The sequence below is a fragment of the Mustelus asterias genome, chromosome 8 (genome assembly GCF_964213995.1).
Source record: "Mustelus asterias chromosome 8, sMusAst1.hap1.1, whole genome shotgun sequence".
Lineage (NCBI taxonomy): Eukaryota > Metazoa > Chordata > Chondrichthyes > Carcharhiniformes > Triakidae > Mustelus > Mustelus asterias.
This window is the reverse complement of record NC_135808.1, coordinates 3993686-4020563: the sequence shown is the minus strand read 5'-3', so window position 1 is coordinate 4020563 and position 26878 is coordinate 3993686. Positions and strand designations below refer to the sequence as shown.

The following is a 26878-nucleotide window of genomic DNA, read 5'->3' as shown; positions in this document are numbered from 1 at the left end:
GAGTGAGTGTGAATGTGAGTATGAGTGAGTGTGAGTGAGTGTGTGTGAGTGAGAATGAATGCGTGTGAGTGAGTGAGTGTGTGAGTGTGAGTGTGAGTGTGAGTGAGTGTGAGTGAGTGTGAGTGAGTGAGAGTGAGTGAGAATGAATGCGTGTGAGTGAGTGTGTGAGTGTCTGTGAGTGAGAATGAATGTGTGTGAGTGAGTGTGAGTGAGCGTGAGTGAGTGTGAGTGAGAATGAGTGAGTGTGAGTGAGTGTGAGTGAGCGTGAGTGTGTGTGTGAGTGAGTGTGAGTGAGTGTGAGTGAGCATGAGTGAGTGTGAGTGAATGACCAATTCAGAGTGTGAGTGGTCAGTGAATAAGAGAGAGTGAATGTGTGGGAGAGATAATGAGAAAGTGAATGTGTCAATGAATGAGTGTAACAGTGAATGAGAGAGTGAGATAGAATTAGTGAGCGAGTGTCAGAGTGAGAGATGGAGTGAGTGACAGGGTGAGTGATAGAGTGAGAGATGGAGTGAGTGACAGTGAGTGATAAAGATGGAGTGACAGTGATAGAGTGACTGTGAGAAATGGAATGAGTGACAGTGAGTGATGGAGAGAATGAGTGAGAGAGATGGAGTGAGTGAGAGAGAGAGAAAGATGGAGTCAGTGAGTGAGAGAGATGGAGTGAGTGAGTGAGAGAGAGATGGAGTGAGTGAGAGAGATGGAGTGAGAGAGAGAGAATGGAGTGAGTGACAGAGTGAGTTGTACCTGATGGTCTCGGTTGTTTCCGTATTCTCCGTTTAAATTGACACGGTGACAGTTCTTGTACCACCAGCCCCCTCGATAGGACATCGCGCAGTTAGTCAGAGCCTCATCATTGTCTGAATCCAGGGTGGTGAAGTTACTGCCATGGTGATAGGACAGGGAGTCCCCTGTGGAAAACACAGGCTCCAGTTAGACACGATGTGCATCCGAGGGGGAGATGGTTACAATAGGATTGTGAAACTCTCTTTTCAGTTCATGGAGGTTGGGAGGAGCTTGTATATATCTGCCTGATAACAGGTTCGGTGGCCTGGTTACCATAGGAACAGGGTGGGCCAGGAAGAGGGGGGTGGGGGGTGTGATCCCCAAGTCAAGAAATACTGCACCAAGTGTAAAGTTCTCAGACCTGCAAACAGAGGCAAGAGCGGCTAAGCTTTTGGTTTACTAAAGAAGTTGAATCTCTTGTGAAGAGGAAGAAGGAGATTTATGTAAAGACGAGACGTGAAGGCTCAGTTAGGGTGCTTGAGAGTTACAAGTTAGCCAGGAAGAACCTAAAGAGAGAGTTAAGAAGAGCCAGGAGGGGACATGAGAAGTCTTTGGCAGGTAGGATCAAGGAAAACCCTAAAGCTTTCTATAGTTATGTCAGGAATAAAAGAATGACTAGGGTAAGATCAGGGCCAGTCAAGGACAGTAGTGGGAAGTTGTGCGTGGAGTCTGAAGAGATAGGAGAGGCGCTAAGTGAATATTTTTCGTCAGTATTCACACAGGAAAAAGACAATGTTGTCAAAGAGAATACTGAGATACAGGCTATTAGACTAGACAGGATTGAGGTTCACAAGGAGGAGGTGTTAGCAATTCTGGAAAGTGTGAAAATAGATAAGTCTCCTGGGCCAGATGGGATTTATCCTAGGATTCTCTGGGAGGCTAGGGAGCAGATTGCAGAGCCTTTGGCTTTGATCTTTATGTCATCATTGTCTACAGGAATAGTGCCAGAAGACTGGAGGATAGCAAATGTTGTCCCCTTGTTCAAGAAGGGGAGTAGGGACAACCCTGGTAATTATAGACCGGTGAGCCTTACTTCTGTTGTGGGCAAAGTTTTGGAAAGGATTATAAGAGATAGGATTTATAATCATCTAGAAAGGAATAATTTGATTAGGGATAGTCAGCACGGTTTTGTGAAGGGTAGGTTGTGCCTCACAAACCTTATTGAATTCTTTGAGAAGGTGACCAAAGAGGTGGATGAGGGTAAAGCGGTTGATGTGGTGTATATGGATTTCAGTAAAGCGTTTGATCAGGTTCCCCATGGTAGGCTATTGCAGAAGATACGGAGGCATGGGATTGAGGGTGATTTAGCGGTTTGGATCAGGAATTGGCTAGCTGTAAGAAGACAGAGGGTGGTGGTTGATGGGAAATGTTCATCTTGGAGTTCAGTTACTAGTGGTGTACCACAAGGATCTGTTTTGGGGCCACTGCTGTTTGTCATTTTTATAAATGACCTGGATGAGGGCGTAGAAGGATGGAGTAGTAAATTTGCAGATGACACTAAAGTCGGTGGAGTTGTGGACAGTGCGGAAGGATGTTGCAGGTTACAGAGGGACATGGATAAGCTGCAGAGCTGGGCTGAGAGGTGGCAAATGGAGTTTAATGCAGAAAAGTGTGAGGTGATTCACTTTGGAAGGAGTAACAGGAATACAGAGAACTGGGCTAATGGTAAGATACTTGGTAGTGTGGATGAGCAGAGAGATCTCGGTGTCCATGTGCATAGATCCCTGAAAGTTGGCACCCAGGTTGATAGGGTTGTTAAGAAGGCATACGGTGTGTTAGCTTTTATTGGTAGAGGGATTGAGTTTTGGATCCATGAGGTCATGTTGCAGCTGTACAAAACTCTGGTGCGGCCACACTTGGAGTATTGCGTACAGTTCTGGTCGCCGCATTATAGGAAGGATGTGGAAGCATTGGCAAGGGTGCAATGGAGATTTACCAAGATGTTGCCTGGTATGGTGGGAAGGTCTTATGAGGAAAGGCTGAGGGACTTGAGGCTGTTTTCGTTAGAGAGAAGAAGGTTAAGGGGTGACTTAATAAAGTCATACAAGATGATCAGAGGATTAGATAGGGTGGACAGAGAGAGCCTTTTTCCTCGGATGGTGATGGCTAGCACGAGGGGACATAGCTTTAAATTGAGGGGTGATAGACATAGGACAGATGCCAGAGGTAGGTTCTTTACTCAGAGAGTAGTAAGGGCGGGGAATGCCCTGCCTGCATCAGTGGTGGACTCGCCAACATTAAGGGCATTTAAATGGTCATTGGATAAACATATGGATGATATTGGAATAGTGTAGATTAGAGGGGCTTTCGATTGGTTTCACAGGTCGGCGCAACATCGAGGGCCGAAGGGCCTGGACTGCGCTGGAATGTTCTATGTTCTATGACTGTCATCAGATTCTCTGTCTCTGCGATTCCTGACAGAGAGGGAAAGGTTCCATAGATGAAGGGCTACAGCTGGTACGGTGAGCAGAGGGGAGAGTGTAGCCTCTCTGTTGATTACCAGGCAGAATGTGAGAGTGAAGACAGTCTCTGGTCACAGAGACACATCCTGTGACAATCTAAACAAGTCAGAAGGTTCACCTTGACACAGCCAATGGTGGGGAAAGAATTGCTGAAATGGGCTTTACAGCTGCTATTTAGTTTAGGAATTTTCTGGAAGAGAAGTGACTTTTGATGGTCATCTGACGTTGTAACTCGGTGGAACGAGGCGATGTAAACACAATGGAAGCAGCGAGTGATGTTGGTCCGATTCCTCTAGAAATTATGGGAGGAATTTTGGCAAAGTGTCACGTGGAAAAAACAGCAGCACCGGCATGATTTGTCACTACGTTTTTAAATTGATAGACATGGAAAGTAAGGGGTGGGTCACGATGGCGGAGTAGGTTCTGATAGAGACGGCCCTGCCAGAAGCCAGATCGGAGGGCACACCCCACGAAAGAATAAACATAGAAACACCCTTCCCCACCCTCCTCTCACCCCCCCAGCACTTCACTTCCCCCATGGAATGGAACTCCCCCCAAACTGACTCCCACCCCATACACACGCAACACCACCGCTGCCCCCCAACCTCCGGCTCCACGGAACACCCCCAGCACTGCCCACGCACTGTCCCTGATGCCGCTCCCTGTTCCCGGACAGTTCCAGTGTCCTGCCTGGGCCCGACCCCCTGGGGCTGTACTTAACCGTGAACCTCCTCCGGGTTCTGCCCACCAGGCAGATATGGTGGGGGACCTGTTGTGATTCACGTCTGTGTGCCCTCACACCCATTAAATGGACTATCAGGCATAAAGGCCTATTAATAATATTTAAACCTATTCAAATGGGGATCCAATATTCAATGTCAGGATACCTTTTGATTTGATTTGATTTATTATTGCCACATGTATCAGCATGCAGTGAAAAATGTTGTTTCTTGCGCGCTATACAGACAAAGCATACCGTTCATAGAGAAGGAAATGAGAGAGTGCAGAATGTAGTGTTACAGTCAAAGCTAGGGTGTAGTGAAAGATTAACTTAATGCAAGGCAGGCCCATTCAAAAGTCTGACAGCAGCAGGGAAGAAGCTGTTCTTCAGTCAGTTGGTACGTGACCTCAGACTTTGTGTCCTTTTCCCGACGGAAGAAGGTGGAAGAGAGAATGTCCGGGGTGCGTGGAGTCTTTGATTATGCTGGCTGCTTTGCCGAGGCAGCGGGAAGTGTAGACAGAGTCAATGGATGGGAGGTTGTTACCTTTTCTGTCATTGGTAGGGGATGAGGACAATTAATCAGGGAAGCCCCGCTGACTTTGAGGCCGTTTCAGGGATCGAGTGGGATTCGCCGCCGCCTCTGCCATTCCACCCCCCCCACCCCCCCCCCCACCCCCCCGCCCTCTCCCAACCAAGAATGGGATTGGAAAATCCTAGTCTGAGAATGGGCAGTGAAGCATAATTACAGAGTGGGGTTTTCGATCATGTTAAGACAGTGAGAAGGATTATGAAAGGGACAATCCTTCCTGCCTCCAGATTGTCCAAATCAAGATCAAGATGGGCTTTAGATTGGTTTCACAGGTTGGCGCAACATCGAGGGCCGAAGGGCCTGTACTGACCCAGGAGGGAATTGCCCGGGAAGTTTAAACTGGGTAAATTTCCAGCTCACTGGAACCTGCTGTAAGCATTTCCCACTCGAAATGAGAGTCCGCGACTTAGAATCATAGAATCCGACAGTGCAGAAGGAGGCTATTCAGCCCAAAAGGACTGCACCGACCACAATCCCACCCAGGCCCTATTCCTGTAACCCCACATTTTACCCTGCTAGTCCTCCTGACACTGAGGGGCAATTTAGCACGGCCAATCCACCGAACCTGCACATCTTTGGGCTGTGGGAGGAAACCGGACTTGGGAGAGATTCCCAGCACTCACCTGGTTAGTTACTCAGGAAACGTTAGACCATTTAAAACCCAGGTAACTCCACAACTGACAACGCCGCCATCACCACCCCATCTCTGATCACTTGACTACACCCCAAACAGATCAGACTACTCTCCGACTAACCCCAAACACCCACTCGAACCGACCCAATTATCCCCGGACCTGACCCGACTACCCTCGATTCAACTAACACCTCATTCACCTCCTCACTTCACCCACCCACCCACCCACACACCTCACCCACCCACCCACACACCTCACCCACCCACCCACACACCTCACCCACCCACCCACACACCTCACCCACCCACACACCTCACCCACCCACCCACACACCTCACCCACCCACACACCTCACCCACCCACCCACACACCTCACCCACCCACACACCTCACCCACCCACCTACACACCTCACCCACCCACACAACTCACCCACCCACACACCTCACCCACCAAACCACACACCTCACCCACCCACCCACACACCTCACCCACCCACCCACACACCTCACCCACCCACCTACACACCTCACCCACCCACCTACACACCTCACCCACCCACACACACACCTCACCCACCAACCCACACACCTCACCCACCAACCCACACACCTCACCTCACCCACACACCTCACCCACCCACACACACACCTCACCCACCCACCCACACACCTCACCTCACCCACACACCTCACCCACCCACCCACACACCTCACCCACCCACTCACACACCTCACCCACCCACCCACACACCTCACCCACCCACACACCTCACCCACCCACACACCTCACCCACCCACCTACACACCTCACCCACCCACCCACACACCTCACCCACCCACCCACACACCTCACCCACCCACCTACACACCTCACCCACCTACACACCTCACCCACCCACACACCTCACCCACCCACACACCTCACCCACCCACCCACACACCTCACCCACCCACCTACACACCTCACCCACACACCCACACACCTCACCCACCCACCCACACACCTCACCCACCCACCTACACACCTCACCCACCTACACACCTCACCCACCCACACACCTCACCCACCCACACACCTCACCCACCCACCCACACACCTCACCCACCCACCTACACACCTCACCCACACACCCACACACCTCACCCACCCACCCACACACCTCACCCACCCACCTACACACCTCACCCACCTACACACCTCACCCACTAACTTACCCATCCACTGACCGTCCCACATAATCTTGTCACCTGGGCGCCGTCCCTGTCTCAGACTCAGGGGAGGGGGAAGTCCTATCCCGGTCAGGCACACGTTGTCAGGGTGAGGAATTAAACGGGAAAGAGGATTGATGGGTGTACAAGGCTGGGAATGTTTACCCCAGAGAGTCTCGAAGGTCTCACTCACCGGCATTCCCACTGTATTTTCCCACTGTCAGTCTGTATCTCTGGTCCAGACTCTCCACCGCAAAGTTATCGTAGATAGCGTAAGCCGACTTATTTCCATCCCTCAGATCCACACGGAGTTCGTAACGTTGCTGCGATGTCAGCTGGTGGAGATATTGCAGACCTACAGTGCGGGAGAAATCCGGGATTAACCAGGTGTCGCAAAGGACTGAATCCCAAAATTCCCAATAAATCAAAACAACACCCAGCCAGTGTCCCCGAACCCAGCCCTTACCCAGTGTTCCCCAGCCAGTGTTCCCCAGCCAGTGTTCCCCAGCCAGTGTTCCCCAGCCAGTGTCCCCGAACCCAGCCCTTACCCAGTGTTCCCCAGCCAGTGTCCCTGAACACAGCCCTTACCCAGTGTTCCCCAGCCAGTGTCCCCGAACCCAGCCCTTACCCAGTGTTCCCCAGCCAGTGTCCCCGAACCCAGCCCTTACCCAGTGTTCCCCAGCCAGTGTTCCCCAGCCAGTGTCCCCGAACCCAGCCCTTACCCAGTGTTCCCCAGCCAGTGTCCCCGAACCCAGCCCTTACCCAGGGTTCCCCAGCCAGTGTTCCCCAGCCAGTGTTCCCCAGCCAGTGTCCCCGAACCCAGCCCTTACCCAGTGTTCCCCAGCCAGAGTTCCCCAGCCAGTGTCCCTGAGCCCAGCCCTTAGCCAGTGTTCCCCAGCCAGTGTCCCTGAACCCAGCCCTTACCCAGTGTTCCCCAGCCAGTGTCCCCGAACCCAGCCCTTACCCAGTGGTCCCCAGCCAGTGTCCCCGAACCCAGCTCTTACCCAGTGTTCCCCAGCCAGTGACCCCGAAACCAGCCCTTACCCAGTGTTCCCCAGCCAGTGTCCCCGAACACAGCCCTTACCCAGTGTTCCCCAGCCAGTGTCCCTGAACCCAGCACTTACCCAGTGTTCCCCAGCCAGTGTCCCCAAATCCAGCCCTTACCCAGTGTTCCCCAGCCAGTGTCCCTGAACCCAGCCCTTACCCAGTGTTCCCCAGCCAGTGTTCCCCAGCCAGTGTCCCTGAACCCAGCACTTACCCAGTGTTCCCCAGCCAGTGTCCCCAAATCCAGCCCTTACCCAGTGTTCCCCAGCCAGTGTTCCCCAGCTAGTGTTCCCCAGCCAGTGTTCCCCAGCCCGTGTTCCTGAACCCAGCCCTTACCCAGTGTTCCCCAGCCAGTGTTCCCGAACCCAGCCCATACTCAGCCAGTGTTCCCCAGCCAGTGTTCCCGAACCCAGCCCTTATCCAGCCAGTGTTCCTGAACCCAGCCAGTGTTCCCGAACCCAGCCCATACCCAGCCAGTGTTCCTGAACCCAGCCAGTGTTCCCGAACCCAGCCCATACCCAGCCAGTGTTCCCCAGCCAGTGTTCCCAAACCCAGCCAGTGTTCCCGAACCCAGCCAGTGTTCCCGAACCCAGCCAGTGTTCCCGAACCCAGCCAGTGCTCCCAAACCCAGCCCTTTCTCAGCCAGTGCTCCCAAACCCAGCCAGTGTTCCCCAGCCAGTGTCCAAGAACCCAGCCCTTACCCAGTGTTCTCCAGCCAGTGTTCCCCAGCCAGTGTTCCCCAGCCAGTGTTCCCCAGCCAGTATTCCCCAGCCAGTATTCCCCAGCCCACCAGTGTCCTCGAACCCATCCCTTACCCATTGTTCCCCAGCCAGTGTTCCCAAACCCAGCCCTTACCCAGTGTTCCCCAGCCAGTGTTCGCAAACCCAGCCAGTGTTCCACAGCCAGTGTTCCCGAACCCAGCCCTTACCCAGTGTTCCCCAGCCAGTGTCCCTGAACCCAGCCCTTACCCAGTGTTCCCCAGCCAGTGTCCCCGAACCAGCCCTTACCCAGTGTTCCCCAGCCAGTGTTCCCAAACCCAGCCAGTGTTCCACAGCCAGTGTTCCCGAACCCAGCCCTTACCCAGTGTTCCCCAGCCAGTGTCCCTGAACCCAGCCCTTACCCAGTGTTCCCCAGCCAGTGTCCCCGAACCAGCCCTTACCCAGTGTTCCCCAGCCAGTGCCCCCCACCCAGTGTCCCTGAACCCAGCCCTTACCCAGCCAGTGTTCCCCAGCCAGTGTTCCCGGACCGAGCCAGTGTTCCCAAACCCAGCCAGTGTTCCCAAACCCAGTCCTTTCCCAGCCAGTGTTCCCAAACCCAGCCAGTGTTCCCGAACCCAGCCAGTGTTCCCGAACCCAGCCAGTGTTCCCGAACCCAGTCCTTTCCCAGCCAGTGTTCCCAAACCCAGCCAGTGTTCCCAAACCCAGTCCTTTCCCAGCCAGTGTTCCCAAACCCAGCCAGTGTTCCCAAACCCAGCCAGTGTTCCCGAACCCAGCCAGTGTTCCCAAACCCAGTCCTTTCCCAGCCAGTGTTCCCAAACCCAGCCAGTGTTCCCAAACCCAGTCCTTTCCCAGCCAGTGTTCCCAAACCCAGCCAGTGTTCCCAAACCCAGCCCTTTCCCAGCCAGTGTTCCCGAACCCAGCCAGTGTTCCCGAACCCATCCAGTGTTCCCCAGCCAGTGTTTCTGAACAACTGCACTTACCCAGCCAGTGTTTACAAACCCAGTCAATGTTCCCCAGCCAGTGTTCCCGAACCCAGCCAGTGTTCCTGAACCCAGCCCTTTTCCAGCCAGTGCTCCCAAACCCAGCCAGTGTTCCCGAACCCAGCCCTTACCCAGTGTTCCCCAGCCAGTGTTCCTGAACCCAGCCCTTTCCCAGCCAGTGTTCCCGAACCCAGCCAGTATTCCTGGACCCAGCCCTTTCCCAGCCAGTGTTCCCGAACCCAGCCAGTGCTCCCAAACCCAGCCCTTTCCCAGCCAGTATTCCCGAACCCAGCCCTTACCCAGCCAGTGTTCCCCAGTCAGGGCCCCGAACCCAGTCGAGTAGTCCTTCCAGTTCCTCATGAAGTTGATTTTTCCATTCATTCTCCTCTGGAAAACCTTGAGGAAACAGCAAAACGATCATCATTCCCAGTAGCTGATACCCTGTGTCTGCTGGGCTGTAAATAGAAGCTGGGGAATGTCCTAAGCTCAGTGTGTAGTCACAGGATCAGCAATACTGACAAAAAATAATCTAAAGTCTGCTGGGATGCAAATTCTGGAGTACCTTTAACCTGACGCTATGTTTACATTCTGACCCCACACCACTGGCTCTGACCCCACACCACTGGCTCTGACCCCACACCACTGGCTCTGACCCCACACCACTGGCTCTGACCCCACACCACTGGCTCTGACCCCACACCACTGGCTCTGACCCCACACCACTGGCTCTGACCCCTTGAGAGTACAAGTTAAATTCTTTGAATTATGGGTTTTTATTCTAAGGCCAATTGACTGAGAGTTGCCCTTCCCATGATTCCAGTAGATGGGCCTCTAACACATGACTGGACTCCGCCCATGATCCCTGACCTCTGACCCCTGGTCATGTCGTAAACTCCAACTGCGATATTTAATCATATCACTATCCGCCTTTTGCAATCAAATAGTTTCTCTTCCACCATCTCCAATAACTTTCATACCTAATAGTGGAAATAGTCAAAGAAATTTAAAATAATAACAGCCCATTTTGTTTTTATTTTGTTTTCCTTTTCACAAACCCAATAAACTTTCTCCAGGTTGTTGTTGGGAGCGATGTGTAGGAGATTAATCTTGAATTCCTGAGCATAATGCCAAGGACAATCCCAAGGGGAATTCCCAGAAAAAACTGGGTCAAAATCCTGGAACTCCCTCCCTAACTGCCGACACCTCAGGGACTGCAGCGGGTTCGAGGAGGCAGCTCACCACCACCTTCTCAAGGGCCAATTAGGGATGGGCAATAAATGCTGGTCTAGCCAGCGACACCCATAAACAATTATTTAAAAAATCTAGAGGCAAGTCCTGAGGTCATTCCCAAAATCCCATTCTTAACAACAATCCCGAGGATAATCCCTGAACAATTATTGGGACAATCCCAAATTCCATGGACATTTCTGAGGAAAGTCTTGAGGGCAATCCCAATCCTGAGGACTATCTTGAGGATGATTCTGAGGGTGAACCCTGAGAGAATCCCAATCCCTCGGACAATCTCGAGGACAACTCCATGGTAATCCCCATGACATTCCCGAGGGGAACCTGGGGGGTTCAGTGTCATACTTACCATCCAGCCACCGCCATTGGTGGTCATATCACAGTAAACCTTGAAGGGCTTGTCTTTATTCCTGTCCAAGTAGAGGGTGACGATGCTGGAGTCTCTCCTTCCATTGCTGTGTTCCTCTCCACAATCCTTGGGGAATGGGATGTGGGCACTGACTACAGAAAGAATCAAAGAGAGAGGGGGAAGATTCCTGTGTACACAATCCTGGAGAGTCCCCGGCCACGCCATGAAGGAGATTCCTAGTACACCAAGTCAGATGGGGCAGAAACTCCGAGCTTACATTTATCTTTCGGGCGAGTAAGGGTGGAAAGTTTTTTTAAAGTTTAGTGAGTGCATCATTATTGGCACGGGCTTGATGGGCCGAAGGGCCTGTTCCTGTGCTGTACTCTGCTCTTTGTTCATGTATTTGTTGCTTATAAAGGGGAGTGAGGCAATTGGAGCAAAAAATTAATCAACATGCCTCCCAGAGGAGGGGATTGGTGGCTACCACAGATAAAGTTGCCGTGGGTTACAACAGAATAATAATCCGGAGAGCAGAATTCTGAATCCCACTGGGGCAGAACTGGAGTTCGCCTGATGAAAGGACAAGTTGTCGAAAGCTGGTCTCAGCAAAAATGAAGCAAAGCTGCTGGATTGCTGTCAAATAAAATGCTGACTGCTTCAAGGTGTCCTTTGACACGTGAGAATCTGTCGTCCTTATCCAGCCTGGGCTTGCGCCTGACTCCACTTTAAACTGTATTTCTGGAAGCCTCTTCCTGAAAAGGCTCTGGAAAGCAGAGTCTTTGAATGTTTTTAAGGCAGAAGTCGAGAGATTCTTGATTAACGAGGAGGTGAAAGGTTATTGGGGTGAGGCAGGCATATGGGGTTGAAGTTACAATCCAATCAGTCATGATCTTATTGAATGGCAGAGCAGGCTCAGGAGGCTGAGTAGCCTACTCCTGCTCCTAATCTGTAATTCTGGAAATATCTACGTTGCCAGCGATGCCCGTGTTCCGGAGATTGCTGCTGTTGTTGGCGTGTGAGGCTAGGGCGGGGTAGAGGGTTCTTCCAGGAACGCTCAATGCTCTAACACGTACCTGTGGTGAAGTACGCTGTAATGGCAGCTGTCCTCTCACCGTCCCTCAGGGCATGAAGCTTGACCGTGTATCTGGTGCTGGGGAGAAGCTGGCGCAGTCTGTGGCTTGTCACCGTGGGATCTAGCTTCACTTGCTGTGGAGGGAAGGTCGAGTGGCAGGGTTAGCGAGCGAGGAGGGAAACGCCCGCTGAGTTTACATCACCCACCCGCATTTTCACAGGAAAAAGACAAGACACATTGAGGGAAGAGAGTTAAACATTTCTACTCCCCTTTGTGTGGGCACAGTAAGAAGTCTCACAACACCAGGTTAAAGTCCAACAGGTTTATTTGGAATCACAAGCTTTCGGAGCGCTGCCCCTTCATAGGTGAGTGGAGAGGTAGGTTTCACAAACATGGCATATATAGACAAAGACACAATTGCAAGATCATGGGGCTCCACTCTGCACTCACCTGATGAAGGAGCAGTGCTCCAAAAGCTCGTGATTCCAAATAAACCTGTTGGACTTTAACCTGGTGTTGTGAGACTTCTTACTGTGTTTACCCCAGTCCAACACCGGCATCTCCACATCATGGCCCCCTTTGTGTGAGGAAGTTGTTCCTGATGTTACCCCTGAACGGCCTTGCTGTAATTTTAACATTCTGTCCTCAAATAGTTTCTCTCGATTTCCCTCCCCCTGCCATCAAGTACTTTAATAAATTCACGAGTACTGCTGAAAAAAAGAGACATGCTTATCGCCTTGCATTCATCAGGATTGCTCGCAAGACAGTCCACACTTTGTGCTCTTGTAACTAAACAAAAGTGGAAGGAACAGCCATTTCTTGATTCATTCCTCAAGGCAATGCCTGGACCCACCAGAGTCAACCAGCCCAGTTTGAATATTAACAATAGTTTGGCAATTAATTGTTCCACACAGCTGTCTCCATGGTAATGCCTTCACCAATCAGAGTCCACTTGCCAACCAATCAGCACTCTCTTCTCATGCAGTATAAATTGTTGTTCCCATTTACTGTTGGCAATTTCTTGCGAAGTGTCCTGATGAGTGCCAGACAGAAAGTTTTGACAAGTCTCTTTATTTCAGCAAGTCTCAAGTTCTATGCGACCAAACAACTAAACTTAAGGACTTCAATCAGATCACCCCCTTTATGTTGGCAGGTAATATGAAGAATGAATGGTTGACGAGTGAATAGGTGACCAGGGGGAGTGGGAAGTGGTGAGATGTAGCTGGTTCTCTGACCAGCTCTGAGTGACTGGCTGAACTCCTGCTCGTGCTTGGAAAGTTCCCTCAACAACACCAACAACTTCTATTCATGTAGCACCCTTCAACACAGAAAAATGTTCCATGGCATCTCACAGGGGCATGAATCAGGAAAAATAAATTGACACCAGCCACATAAGATATTAGTTCTGATGACTGAAAATTTGTCAAAGAGGAAAGTGAGGTAGAAAGAGAGATGTGGGGTGGGGGAGGGGGGGGGAGCGGGGATGGGGGGAGACGGACAGGAAGGGGGAGGGGGGAGAGGAGACGGACAGGGAAGGAATTCTAGAACTGGGGCCCTTAGGCAATGGACAGTCCGACCACTAGTAATAGAGCGATTAACTGAGGATGCTCAAGGGGGTGGAGTTGGAAGTGCGCAGGTATCTTGGAGGGTTGTGGGTCTGGTGGAGATGACTTAGAAACATAGAAAATAGGAGCATGATCCCCTTCACCCAATAGCTGCATCTAACTGCTTTTGAAAATATACAACGTTGTGGCCTCAACTACTTTCTACGGCGGTGAGTTCCACAGGCCGACTATTCTCTGGGTGAAGAAATTTCTCATCTCAGTCCTGAAAGGTCTACCCTGTATCCTCAGTCTGTGACTCCTGGTTCTGGACACCCCCACCATCGGGAACATCCTTCCTGCATCTACCCTGGCTAGCCCTGTTAGAATTTTATAAGTCTCCATGAGATCCCCCCCCATTCTTCTAAACTCCAGTGAATATACTTCTAATTGACTCAATCTCTCTTTGTACGTCAGTCCCGCCATCCCAGGAGTCAGTCTGGTGACTGAGATAGGGGTGCGGGTAGGGGGGGAGGGGGGGGGGAGGAGGGTGGTGGTGAGGCCATGGAGGGATTTGAAAGGGCAAGAATTTTAAAATTGAGATGTTGTTTGACCTGAATGCAATGTAGGTCGGCGAACACAGGGGATGATGGGTGAATGGGACCCAGTGTGAGTTAGGACAAGGCAGCAGAGCTTTGGGTGAGTTCATGGAGGGTGGAGAATTTGAAGTCGATGGAAATAGTCGAGTGTAGAGGTAACAGGGAAGGGATGAGGTTGTCTGCAGAGGGTGAGCTGAGACAGGGGTGGGGAAGGGAGATGTTTCAAAGGTGGATTAATCGTAGCCACCCAGTGGATGCTGAGTGGACTCTGAGCAAGCAAGCTCTCCTCCATTCACATTGTAACTTCTTCGGGACTCCACATTACATTATCATCAGGAAACTCCCTTCCCGTAGGCTCCTCGGGAAGGGATCACGTTCCCTGGCGGGCTCTCCTGACTGCAGTCGGTTACCTCAGTCTCGCCACCTTCAGTCCCATACACGAGGAGGTATCCAGTCACAGGGCCTCTCGGACTCTTCCATGAGAGCAAGGCTTCAGTCAATGAGATGTCACGCGCTGTGAGGTCCCTCGGCAAGTCTGAATCTGGAGGGAGAAGCCATGTACAGTTAGTACCTCCCATCCTCTCAGGACGACACAAAAGAGCTTCAGCGAGCCTCCTGAGGAACATTTAAAGACAGTATAACGGGAACGAGGGCCTACTCACTTCCTGCAGCACTCACCAGTTACAAAGCTGGTACTGATCCTTGAACTCTTCCTATCACCCTTGACACTGTAGATCTCCGCTGTGTACTGAGTGTTCACACTGAGACCCGTCAGCTGCAATGCCGCTGAGTTACCTGCGACATTCCTGCTCACAGTGGCAACTGGGAGAAAAAGAGAGGGAAAATCATGGATTAAAATGTTCAGCATTTGTTCCCATTCCCAGGTCAAAGGGGAAGATGGTTAATTCCTTCTGGCACACAGAATGGTTAATAATATGTGGGGGTGGGCTGGTGGGGGGTGGGGGCGGTTGGTATTATTCAGGATCAATTGGGTTCACTGACCCTTGACTATTGATTTTAATATGGCCGGTGAGCTGCCGGATTCTGTGCCATCCCATCTCCTGTAGACATTTGGTAGCAGAGGTAGCGGGACCCGTCCACCATATTGCACGGGGAGTGAGTGACTGTGAGTGACTGTGAGTGAGTGACTGTGAGTGAGTGACTGTGAGTGAGTGACTGTGAGTGACTGAGTGAGTGTGAGTGAGTGACTGTGAGTGAGTGAATCTGTGAGTGAGTGACTGTGTGAGTGAGTGACTGAATCTGTGAGTGACTGAGTGAGTGACTGTGAGTGAGTGACTGTGAGTGAGTGACTGTGAGTGAGTGACTGTGAATGAGTGACTGTGAGTGAGTGACTGTGAGTGAGTGACTGTGAGTGAGTGACTGTGAGTGAGTGACTGTGAGTGAGTGTGAGTGAGTGAGTGTGTGAGTGACTGAGTGAGTGAGTGACTGTGAGTGACTGTGAGTGAGTGACTGTGAGTGAGTGACTGTGAGTGAGTGACTGTGAGTGAGTGAGTGACTGTGAGTGAGTGACTGTGTGAGTGACTGTGTGAGTGACTGTGAGTGAGTGACTGTGAGTGACTGTGTGAGTGACTGTGAGTGAGTGACTGTGAGTGAGTGACTGTGAGTGAGAGAGTGACTGAATCTGAGTGAGTGACTGTGTGAGTGAGTGACTGAGTGAGTGAGTGATTGTGAGTGAGTGAGTGAATCTGTGAGTGAGTGACTGAATGAGTGACTGTGAGTGAGTGACTGTGTGAGTGACTGTGAGTGAGTGACTGTGTGAGTGACTGTGAGTGAGTGACTGTGAGTGAGTGACTGAGTGAGTGACTGTGAGTGAGTGACTGTGTGAGTGACTGTGTGAGTGACTGAGTGAGTGAGTGTGAGTGAGTGAGTGACTGTGTGAGTGAGTGAGAGCGGGAGAGAGAGAGAGTGAGATTGGGGATATTTGGAGAATTTACCACGATCAGATGTTGTAGCGCTCTCGATCCTCACACACTCACCAGTTGGCCCACTGTAAGTGATGATGTAGTGATTGACCGGTGTAATTGCTGGTCTCCATGTCAGGAGGGCCACAGTCTCTGAGACATTCACAGCTTTCAGTGCAGCTGGAGCATCTGGAGCTGAACAAACAGGAGAATATCGAGGTTATTTGACCGGCCACAGAGCTTTCAGAGCTTCAGCTACATCACCAACACTCACAATCCCGATTAACATATTAACATTCATGGAGCACCACATTTAATAGATAGGAATGGGAGCTGGCCATTCAGCCCCTCCAGCCCTGCTACGTCATTCATTTAGATCATGGACCTCAATGCTTTTTCTCCCACTGTCCCCATTACCCTTGAATTTATTAATATTTCGAACTACATCAGTCTGTGTTAAACATACCCAATGAGTGAGTTTCCACAGCCCACAGGGATACAGAATTCCACATAATTCTGAAACACTTGAAACATTGTCAGAGGGTCAGTGCTGAGGGAGTGTCGCACTGTCAGAGGGTCAGTGCTGAGGGAGTGTCGCACTGTCAGAGGGTCAGTGTTGAGGGAGTGCCGCACTGTCAGAGGGTCAGTGCTGAGGGAGTGTCGCACTGTCAGAGGGTCAGTACTGAGGGAGTGCTGCACTGTCAGAGGGTCAGTACTGAGGGAGTGTCGCACTGTCAGAGGGTCAGTACTGAGGGAGTGCCGCACTGTCAGAGGGTCAGTACTGAGGGAGTGTCGCACTGTCAGAGGGTCAGAACTGAAGGAATGCCACACTGTCAGAGGATCAGTACCGAGGGAGTGTCGCACTGTCAGAGGGTCAGTACCGAGGGAGTGTCGCACTGTCAGAGGGTCAGTACTGAGGGAGTGCCGCACTGTCAGAGGGTCAGTACTGAGGGAGTGCCGCACTGTCAGAGGGTCAGTACTGAGGGAGTGCTGCACTGTCAGAGGGTCAGTACTGAGGGAGTGCTGCACTGTCAGAGGGTCAGTGCTGAGGGAGTGCCGCACTGTCAGAGGGTCAGAACTGAAGGAATGCCACACTGTCAGAGGGTCAGTGCTGAGGGAGTGCCACACTGTCAGAGGGTCAGTGCTGAGGGAGTGCCACACTGTCAGGGGGTCAGTACTAAGACAGTGCTGCACTGTCAGAGGGTCAGTACTGAGGGAGTGCTGCACTGTCAGAGGGTCAGTACTGAGGGAGTGCTGCACTATCAGAGGGTCAGTATTGAGTGTGTGCCGCACTGTCAGAGGGTCAGTACTGAGGGAGTGCCGCACTGTCAGAGGGTCAGTGTTGAGGGAATGCCGCACTGTCAGAGGGTCAGTACTGAGAGAGTGCCGCACTGTTAGAGGGTCAGTACTGAGGGAGTGCTGCACTGTGAGAGGGTCAGTACTGAGGGAGTGCCGCACTGTCAGAGGGTCAGTGCTGAGGGAGTGCTGCACTGTCAGAGGGTCAGTACTGAGGGAGTGCTGCACTGTCAGAGGGTCAGTACTGAGGGAGTGCTGCACTGTCAGAGGGTCAGTGCTGAGGGAGTGCCGCACTGTCAGAGGGTCAGTACTGAGAGAGTGCCGCACTGTTAGAGGGTCAGTACTGAGGGAGTGGCGCACTGTCAGAGGGTCAGTACTGAGAGAGTGCCACACTGTTAGAGGCTCAGTACTGAGGGAGTGCCACACTGTCAGAGGGTCAGTACTGAGGGAGTGCTGCACTGCTGCAGGGTCAGCACAGGGCGAGCGCTGTGGTGATGGATAAAAAGGGGTTGGGAGTGTAAAATCGGGGAAGGATTGGTGTTAGCAGGCATTTGTTTGTTGGATGGTGGAGTAGGGGTTAGAGCTGAAGGGTCACATGGATCAGATTCAGTAATGTTTCAGTGGCTGGAGTACAAAGCCCTGTATCCCCCCCCAGCCCCACTCCCTCTCACATCCCTCACTCCTCATACCCCTCCCCCTCACACCTCTCCCCCACCTCCACACTCAATCCCACCAACTCCTAGCTCAATTCTCCAACCTCACGTTGGCCACCCACAGTTCCTCACTCACCAGTTGTGAAGTGGTCCAGGACTGGGGAGCTTTCGACAGCCCCTTGTATAGCCACCAGGTTAACCTCGTACTGGGTATCTGGGACCAGGCCTTTCAGTGTGATGTTAGTTTTCCCGCCATCAATTATAACACTCTTGGGTTCACCTGTAACAAGAAGAACAATGCATTGGGGGAGGGAAGAGGAGTTAAAGTTGACTGATGCGCTGGGGCGAAAGGTTACTAAGTCTTGGCAGACGAAGGGTTAATGTCCGCCACCACACACACACTAGGGGTTGAAAGTCCGTTACATGGGGGTTAAACTTCATTGATGAGCCAAGGGCTAAAGGTTGTGGTACACCAGAGGCTCAAAGGTCACTTGCCTGACCGTTTAGGGGTCACCTTCCCCCCTATACCTCCGGCTGCACAACCGCACACCAAGCGCAAGTTACTGGCTGCAGCGCCTGGCCTGGGTGTCACGGTTTACCTTGCTTAGTCGGGACATAGAAGATCTTGAAGGTATCGACGGGGGTTGAAGGTACTGCCCAGTGAACGGTGACAGAGGTGTCTCGGAGATCGGTGAACCTCAGTCTGCTCCGAATCTCTCGAGCTGAAACAAAAAAAGAAAAATGACATTCCCAGCGGGATTCATTCAAACCTTCCCTTGATGTGGGGACCAGAGGAACGGAGATGGAAGCAGCTGGGGGGGGGGGGGGGAAGGACAGCTGGGGGAGAACTCCAAGTGTGTTTCAATGGGAGCTGAGTCTTCCATCAGCACTATCTGAATAAAAAGAAAATGGCCCTTGAGGCAGCACCCTCGAGCCTTATTGGTTGTTATTGTAACCAATCACAACCCACCGTAAGCCATCTTCTCCTGCCACTCACAAAGGCCTTCTTAAGTTGACAAAAGGCCTCAATTCGCCACGGTGGTCCCTTGGTGACCCAACTGCTCATTTGAACTTAGGCAGGAGAAGAGCATCATGGAGCACGCAACGACATACAACTTACCCAGGGTGCTTTGCAGCAAGGCCCATTCTCCTGTTGGCGCGATGGGCCTGAAGAGGAAATGAGGACACTAACAAGCCACCTTGTTGAGTACGCAAAGTCTATTCACTAACAGCACTCCCCACCCTCATCCCCATACCCCTCTATTGGACAAGAGGAGGATTCTCAGAGCGTGGTCTGGCAAACTCTCCACCCTTAACCCTACAGCATCTCCACAAGTTTTGATCTTACTGATATCAATTAATTGCTAAATGTAACATACCTGTAGGTTGAACCGGCCTTGTCGCGCAGGCTATGCCAATATTTAGGTTAAAGATCAGACAGGCCTGGATTATCCATCTGACATTCCCAGCCTGCCCTCTGGCTGTTCAGAACGCCCTCTCGAAATACATTGCCGAGAGGCAGTGATCGTGAGGGGTGGGTGCATAGCTATAGGATTCCAAACACAAATATGTACGAGAACGACACCCGGAAAGAAGGAGAATTTATTAGGGAAAGTTCAGGTGTGCGATCCTTGTCTGCTACCCTCCCCTCGTACCCCCAGCCGATATTGATTGCTACGGTCTTTAGAAATGATAGATCCAGCAGCCACCTCCATCATTTTCCTGTCAAACAATTGTCATTCAGTAAGTGGTTGTAAACAAGAGCAGAAAATGTTGGAAACATTCAGTGAGTCAGGGAGCAACTGCAAACATTTGGGGGAGGAATACATGTACCAAAGAGTCAACACAGATATGATGGGGCAAATGGTCTCCTACTGTGCTGTCTGACTCTGTTAGAAATGATTCCCCCTCCATCAGATGCTGCTGATTTTTCAGCATTCCTGTTCAGACTCTGAGAGGTTGAGGGAACAGAGATAAAGCCTGAATCTAGGCCTGACCGTCTAAGGTGGTAACGCAACCCTCTGGCCTCGAGATAAGAAACAAATGGAGGCAAAATTGTCAACAATGTCTGTTATTGGAGTAAAAAAACTATTAATGAAGGGATTAATGATCAGAGGTAACAACAGAGAAAGTATAACCCTGAGAATGGTTGAGCAACTAAGCCCTGTTAGTACCTGTTCGTGCCACGATTGGAATTGGCTCCGTTTGTTGGTTCTTTAACACGCCATAGAGGGAAATGAGGTACTCAGTGCCAGGTATGAGATCTGTGATGGCGACATGTCTAAGGTTGCCGGGCACCGTGACCTCCTTGGCCCCGAGCCGCCCCTGTGAGTCTCTGTACTGTACCAGGAAAGAGTCAAAGGCCCCTTCCTCCACCGTCCAGGTGAGTTTGAGGCTGTGAGTGTCAACGTCTGAGACCGAGAGTCTTCCCAGTGTACTGAACCCGACTGTGTGGATGGGAATCGCTAGGGAGAGAGGATGACATGGATGGTTAACGGGTTTGGAAAGGGATGAGGAGGGGAAGATGGTGTGGAAAAAGGCAACCGGTCACTCAGCAAAATTTCCTCGATTAAAATCCAGCTTCAGAAGCTGAATTCAACCTAAATCCTTGAATTATTTATCTCACTTTCTATCAGACTTTAAGATTCTTGTTCCACGACCATAGGCCTGGATTTCTGCTATTCAAATTCCCTAAACCCTTCGATTAGATTCCAGTCTGTAACTCACTCCCAGGTTTCTGTTATTCTATATATAAACCACCCGAACCCCTCGATTAGATTCCAGTCTGTAACTCACTCCCGGGTATCTGTTATTCTACATATAAACCACCCGAACCCCTCGATTAGATTCCAGTCTGTAACTCACTCCCGGGTATCTGTTATTCTATATATAAACCACCCGAATCCCTCGATTAGATTCTAGTCTGTAACTCACTCCCGGGTATCTGTTATTCTATATATAAACCACCCGAATCCCTCGATTAGATTCCAGTCTGTAACTCACTCCCGGGTATCTGTTATTCTATATATAAACCACCCCGAACCCCTCGATTAGATTCCAGTCTGTAACTCACTCCCGGGTATCTGTTATTCTATATATAAACCACCCCGAACCCCTCGATTAGATTCCAGTCTGTAACTCACTCCCGGGTATCTGTTATTCTATATATAAACCACCCCGAACCCCTCGATGAGATTCCAGTCTGTAACTCACTCCCGGGTATCTGTTATTCTATATATAAACCACCCCGAACCCCTCGATTAGATTCCAGCCTGTAACTCACTCCCGGGTATCTGTTATTCTATATATAAACCACCCTAACCCCTCAATTAGATTCCAGTCTGTAACTCACTCCCAGGTATCTGTTATTCTATATATAAACCACCCCGAACCCCTCGATTAGATTCCAGTCTGTAACTCACTCCCGGGTATCTGTTATTCTATATATAAACCACCCCGAACCCCTCGATTAGATTCCAGCCTGTAACTCACTCCCAGGTATCTGTTATTCTATATATAAACCACCCCGAACCCCTCGATTAGATTCCAGTCTGTAACTCACTCCCGGGTATCTGTTATTCTATATATAAACCACCCCGAACCCCTCGATTAGATTCCAGCCTGTAACTCACTCCCAGGTATCTGTTATTCTATATATAAACCACCCCGAACCCCTCGATTAGATTCCAGTCTGTAACTCACTCCCGGGTATCTGTTATTCTATATATAAACCACCCCGAACCCCTCGATTAGATTCCAGTCTGTAACTCACTCCCAGGTATCTGTTATTCTATATGTAAACCACCCCGAACCCCTCGATTAGATTCCAGTCTGTAACTCACTCCCGGGTATCTGTTATTCTATATATAAACCACCCCGAACTGCTCGATTAGATTCCAGTCTGTAACTCACTCCCGGGTATCTGTTATTCTATATATAAACCACCCTAACCCCTCAATTAGATTCCAGTCTGTAACTCACTCCCAGGTATCTGTTATTCTATATATAAACCACCCCGAACCCCTCGATTAGATTCCAGTCTGTAACTCACTCCCGGATATCTGTTATTCTATATATAAACCACCCGAATCCCTCGATTAGATTCCAGTCTGTAACTCACTCCCGGGTATCTGTTATTCTATATATAAACCACCCCGAACCCCTCGATTAGATTCCAGTCTTTAACTCACTCCCAGGTATCTGTTATTCTATATGTAAACCACCCCGAACCCCTCGATTAGATTCCAGTCTGTAACTCACTCCCGGGTATCTGTTATTCTATATATAAACCACCCCGAACTGCTCGATTAGATTCCAGTCTGTAACTCACTCCCGGGTATCTGTTATTCTATATATAAACCACCCTAACCCCTCAATTAGATTCCAGTCTGTAACTCACTCCCGGGTATCTGTTATTCTATATATAAACCACCCCGAACCGCTCGATTAGATTCCAGTCTGTAACTCACTCCCGGGTATCTGTTATTCTATATATAAACCACCCGAATCCCTCGATTAGATTCCAGTCTGTAACTCACTCCCAAGTATCTGTTATTCTATATATAAACCACCCCGAACCCCTCGATTAGATTCCAGTCTGTAACTCACTCCCGGGTATCTGTTATTCTATATATAAACCACCCGAACCCCTCGATTAGATTCCAGTCTGTAACTCACTCCCGGGTATCTGTTATTCTATATATAAACCACCCCGAACCCCTCGATTAGATTCCAGTCTGTTACTCACTCCTGGGTATCTGTTATTCTATATATAAACCACCCCGAACCCCTCGATTAGATTCCAGTCTGTAACTCACTCCCGGGTATCTGTTATTCTATATATAAACCACCCGAACCCCTCGATTAGATTCCAGTCTGTAACTCACTCCCGGGTATCTGTTATTCTATATATAAACCACCCCGAACCCCTCGATTAGATTCCAGTCTGTTACTCACTCCTGGGTATCTGTTATTCTATATATAAACCACCCCGAACCCCTCTATTAGATTCCAGTCTGTAACTCACTCCCAGATCCAGTCTGTAACTCACTCCCAGGTATCTGTTTTGTGCTACATTGGTAACGTGGAGCTGGATTTTGTGAAGGTAAAGGGTGATTCTCTGCTGAAGGGAATGCTGTGAGGAAGAAACAGTTTATTGACTTTGGAAAGTATTTTATTTTTACCCAGCTTAAATGGGAGGAGAATTGAGAAATTCCTGGAAATGAAGCGTGCGATTAGACATCTCCATGTTTTGCACTTTGCCAGGAGAGTGAGGCCTGTCTGGCTTCTAGTCTGGGAGGAAGTAAAGAATGGAAACCGAAAGCCAAGCACATTCAGAGTTAACTTAGACTGTACACGCGTCTGTGAAAATATACACAGCACACCATAGCAGCTTAGTGTGACTTGAGCTCACCAGATAACGCAATAATTACACAGCATGTTAACACTAAAACAGAATATATTCAGTTAAGACCTTGGCAGTACTCACTAGGCCCGAGAAGCCTAACCTTGGAACCTGCTGTCTTACATTGGAAAAACAAAATGACGCTAGTTTGCTCAGCAATAGAAGCAATTTGAGAGAACAAAACTGAAGAAATATTTTCTTGCTCCCAGCCTGGAGACGCAGAGAGCAGAGAGCATGGGTGAGACGGAAGGTGAAAATATTTCCTGAGGAGTGAAAAAGCCAGAATAGCTGAGTCGATCCATGTTCCTGGATCGCAAATACCTGTGATGGTTAAGAGAGCCACCAGTGGCCTGGAGAACTGGCCGCCAGACACCCCATAGAGGTAAATGGTGTAGTTGGTCGTAGGCCTGAGGCCTGTGATGTAGGTCGATCGGCGGTCACCAGTTACCGTGATGTTCTGCAGTGTCTCAGAACCCTGAGATTTGTACTGTATCAGGAAGGAGTCAAAGACAGTCTCGGCTGTCCAGGAGAGGAGGAGGGAGTCGGCTGTGATGTTAGAGAATGAAAGGCTCCCAAACTTGCCTGATTTGGCTTCCTCTTTGTCTGCGGAAGCTAAAAGGAGGGAGAGAAAGAAATACGCAAGACTTTACTGAGGGAAACTGCTGCTGTTCGACTGCATGAGGAAGCACTTCCTTACGGTTTCAACTCTCGAATGGGCGATGGTTTCAATTGTTACTACATCACCATCTTAGAATCTCATGGCACATTTGATCTGTCATGTCTGTACCGACTCCTTCAAAATAGGCTGTCCAGTTATTCCCAATCCCTAAAGCCTGCTTCTCCTGTGAATTTTCCCAATTCAATTATATAACCAATTCCCTTCAACATTGAATCTGTTTCCACCAGCCTTTCAGACAGTGCAGATCAAAACAACTTACTATTGCGAAAAAAAATTCCCACATCTGATTCTTTGATATATTCTATCTTTGATGTTTGTGTTCAATCTGTGTCCCCTGGTTACTGACCCTCCTGCCAGTGGAAACAATTTCTCCTTATTTATTTTAAAACCTCTCGATAAATCACCCCATCATCTTCTGTGCCCTAAGTAGAATAAAATTAATTCTCTAAGAAATAACATCAGTTCAAAAGCTTTGAAAGATCTTCCTTACAGAGTATCCACACGTTACATAGAATACGCAATGTTTGACAAGTGAACGATGAAAATGGATATCATTCCAAGATGGCCGACCCCAGTTGTCATAGCAACACTGGAGCTTCCAGGAGGTGATAATGATCTGGGGTGCTAGATGGGGAAAAGGTTGGGCAATGATTAAAACAATTTTCTGGAAAAAAACTGCCTCACGAGAAATACCTGCAGTGGTTATTATAGTGGTTAGTGGCCTTGTCCGCTTGCTGCCAGAGATCCCATAGAGAGAAATCAGGTACTTGGTACTAGGCCTCAGACCTTCAATGAAGGATGAGTGTCGATGTGCAGGCACGGTGAAGTTCCGCACCTCCTTGGATCCCTCCACTCTGTACTGGATCAGAAAGGAATCAAAGCCACTCTCTGCGGCCCAAAAGATTTGGAGAGAGTCCTGTGTGACGTTATTCCCTGAAAGGCGAATAAGTTTACTCAACCTGCTCGGTTTTACGCCATTGGTGTCTATGGAAACTGGGAGAGAAAGCAGAGAAAGATACAATTTAAAGACTGCTCTGGGAAAACTCCCCCTTGTGTAAACTAACTAGTCGAAGCCAGACCCAGCACTTTATTCTTTGAGTTTGGGTTAAATATCCGCAGCCTTCCAAAGATGGGTGGATGGTAATTCACAACAAACAGGTAAAGGAAAATAAAGGATGTAAGTCTGGCCGGGTGGTCGACCCAATCTATATTCACCACAGATTTTGTATAAGTTACAGTGATTCTGGTTCAGAGGCTCCCCTGGGTGCCCTATTGAATTCCTGTGTGACAGTGATCCAAGCTGGGAATGTTTCTACAGGTTGGGAGAGTTCAGGTGTGGAATGTCACACTGTTTCCCAAAGTGGGATGGGGGAGGAGACATTGCGAGTTAAAGTCGGGAATCCATGTATTCTGGTACAGAGGCAACATAGACCATTCCATTGCGATAAGATACAACTGAGTGGCAATTGTACTGAGATAAGATACATGGATCATATATACTGTAGATTATTGTGTAGATCCAAAGATATACACACTATAGATTACATTAAAAATATATAGAGCTATATACACTGTACATTGTGGTATAAATCCACAAGAGCTAAATGCACCTGTATGTTCTGGTGTAAGTCTACCAAGCTAAATACACTATGTATTATGGTACAAGTCCACAGAGATTTATACACTGTATCTTATGGTACAATCCGTGGAGTTAGACACACTATATTATGGTATAGGTTCATAGAGCTATATACACGGGATATTATGGTACAGATCCACAGATCTATAGACATTGTATATTATGGTACAGAGCTATATACACTATATTATGGCGCAGAGCTATATAAACTATATTATGGTACAGAACTATATACACTGTATGTTATGGTACAGAGCTATATACACTGTATATTATGGTACAGAGCTATATACACTGTATATTATGGTACAGAGCTATATACACTGTATGTTATGGTACAGAGCTATATACACTGTATATTATGGTAGAGTGCTATATAAACGATATTATGGTACAAAGCTGTATACAGTGTATATTATAGTACAGAACTATATACACTGTATATTATGGTACAGAGCTATATACACTGTATATTATGGTAGAGTGCTATATAAACGATATTATGGTACAAAGCTATATACAGTGTATATTATAGTACAGAACTATATACACTGTATATTATGGTACAGAGCTATATACACTGTATGTTATGGTACAGAGCTATATACACTGTATCTTATGGTAGAGTGCTATATAAACTATATTACGGTACAAAGCTATATACAGTGTATATTATAGTACAGAACTATATACACTGTATATTATGGTACAGAGCTATATACACTGTATATTATGGTACAGAGCTATATACACTGTATGTTATGGTACAGAGCTATATACACTGTATCTTATGGTAGAGTGCTATATAAACTATATTACGGTACAAAGCTATATACAGTGTATATTATAGTACAGAACTATATACACTGTATATTATGGTAGAGCTATATTCGCAGGAGGAGCAGATCCTGTACTGGCAGCAATAGCGAACAGAGAGCTGGAACTATTCACAGTGTGAATAGTTTTCTGTGAGGCCTGAGTTTCACTCAATCCAGAACTATTCTCCAGTTGCCCATTATCCCGAGAGAGAGAGAGAGAGAGATAAATAAGCAGCCAGACGGAGAGACGATCACAGTTCTCAGGTTAAGCAGGCAGGAAATAAACCTGGTCCACGCTGGTATTTTGATGGAAGTGTTTAGATTACCAGAGGTACAGTGAAAGTGGGGAACAATTCTCCAATTCTCCAATGGAATCACAGGCCACCGGGGGTACTGAGGCCATGTGGGATCACAAACCATTTCTACCTTTCTTCTTCAAGATGGGAAAGAGGGAACGATACAGGAGGCAGTGGAGGAATCTGAGGTGAACAGGGTTGTTGAGAGCCTCGGTTAGA

At 49.2% G+C, this 26878-nt stretch overlaps 1 protein-coding gene across 1 annotated transcript in view; it reads right to left on the bottom strand.

Annotated features, from left to right (window-relative positions):
- Window positions 1–26878, bottom strand: part of LOC144496740 (tenascin-like) — a 175307-nt gene that overhangs the window by 1123 nt on the left and 147306 nt on the right. Inside the window, exons 23-35 of the mRNA XM_078217252.1 lie at window positions 24600–24899; window positions 23549–23839; window positions 19998–20288; window positions 18423–18545; window positions 17960–18103; window positions 15950–16069; window positions 14631–14774; window positions 14363–14493; window positions 11814–11946; window positions 10741–10892; window positions 9446–9542; window positions 6597–6758; window positions 748–911 (exon numbers count right to left, since the gene is read on the bottom strand). Of these exons, the coding sequence (XP_078073378.1) occupies window positions 748–911; window positions 6597–6758; window positions 9446–9542; window positions 10741–10892; window positions 11814–11946; window positions 14363–14493; window positions 14631–14774; window positions 15950–16069; window positions 17960–18103; window positions 18423–18545; window positions 19998–20288; window positions 23549–23839; window positions 24600–24899 (2252 nt within the window). The remainder of the gene's footprint in view (window positions 1–747; window positions 912–6596; window positions 6759–9445; window positions 9543–10740; window positions 10893–11813; window positions 11947–14362; window positions 14494–14630; window positions 14775–15949; window positions 16070–17959; window positions 18104–18422; window positions 18546–19997; window positions 20289–23548; window positions 23840–24599; window positions 24900–26878) is intronic.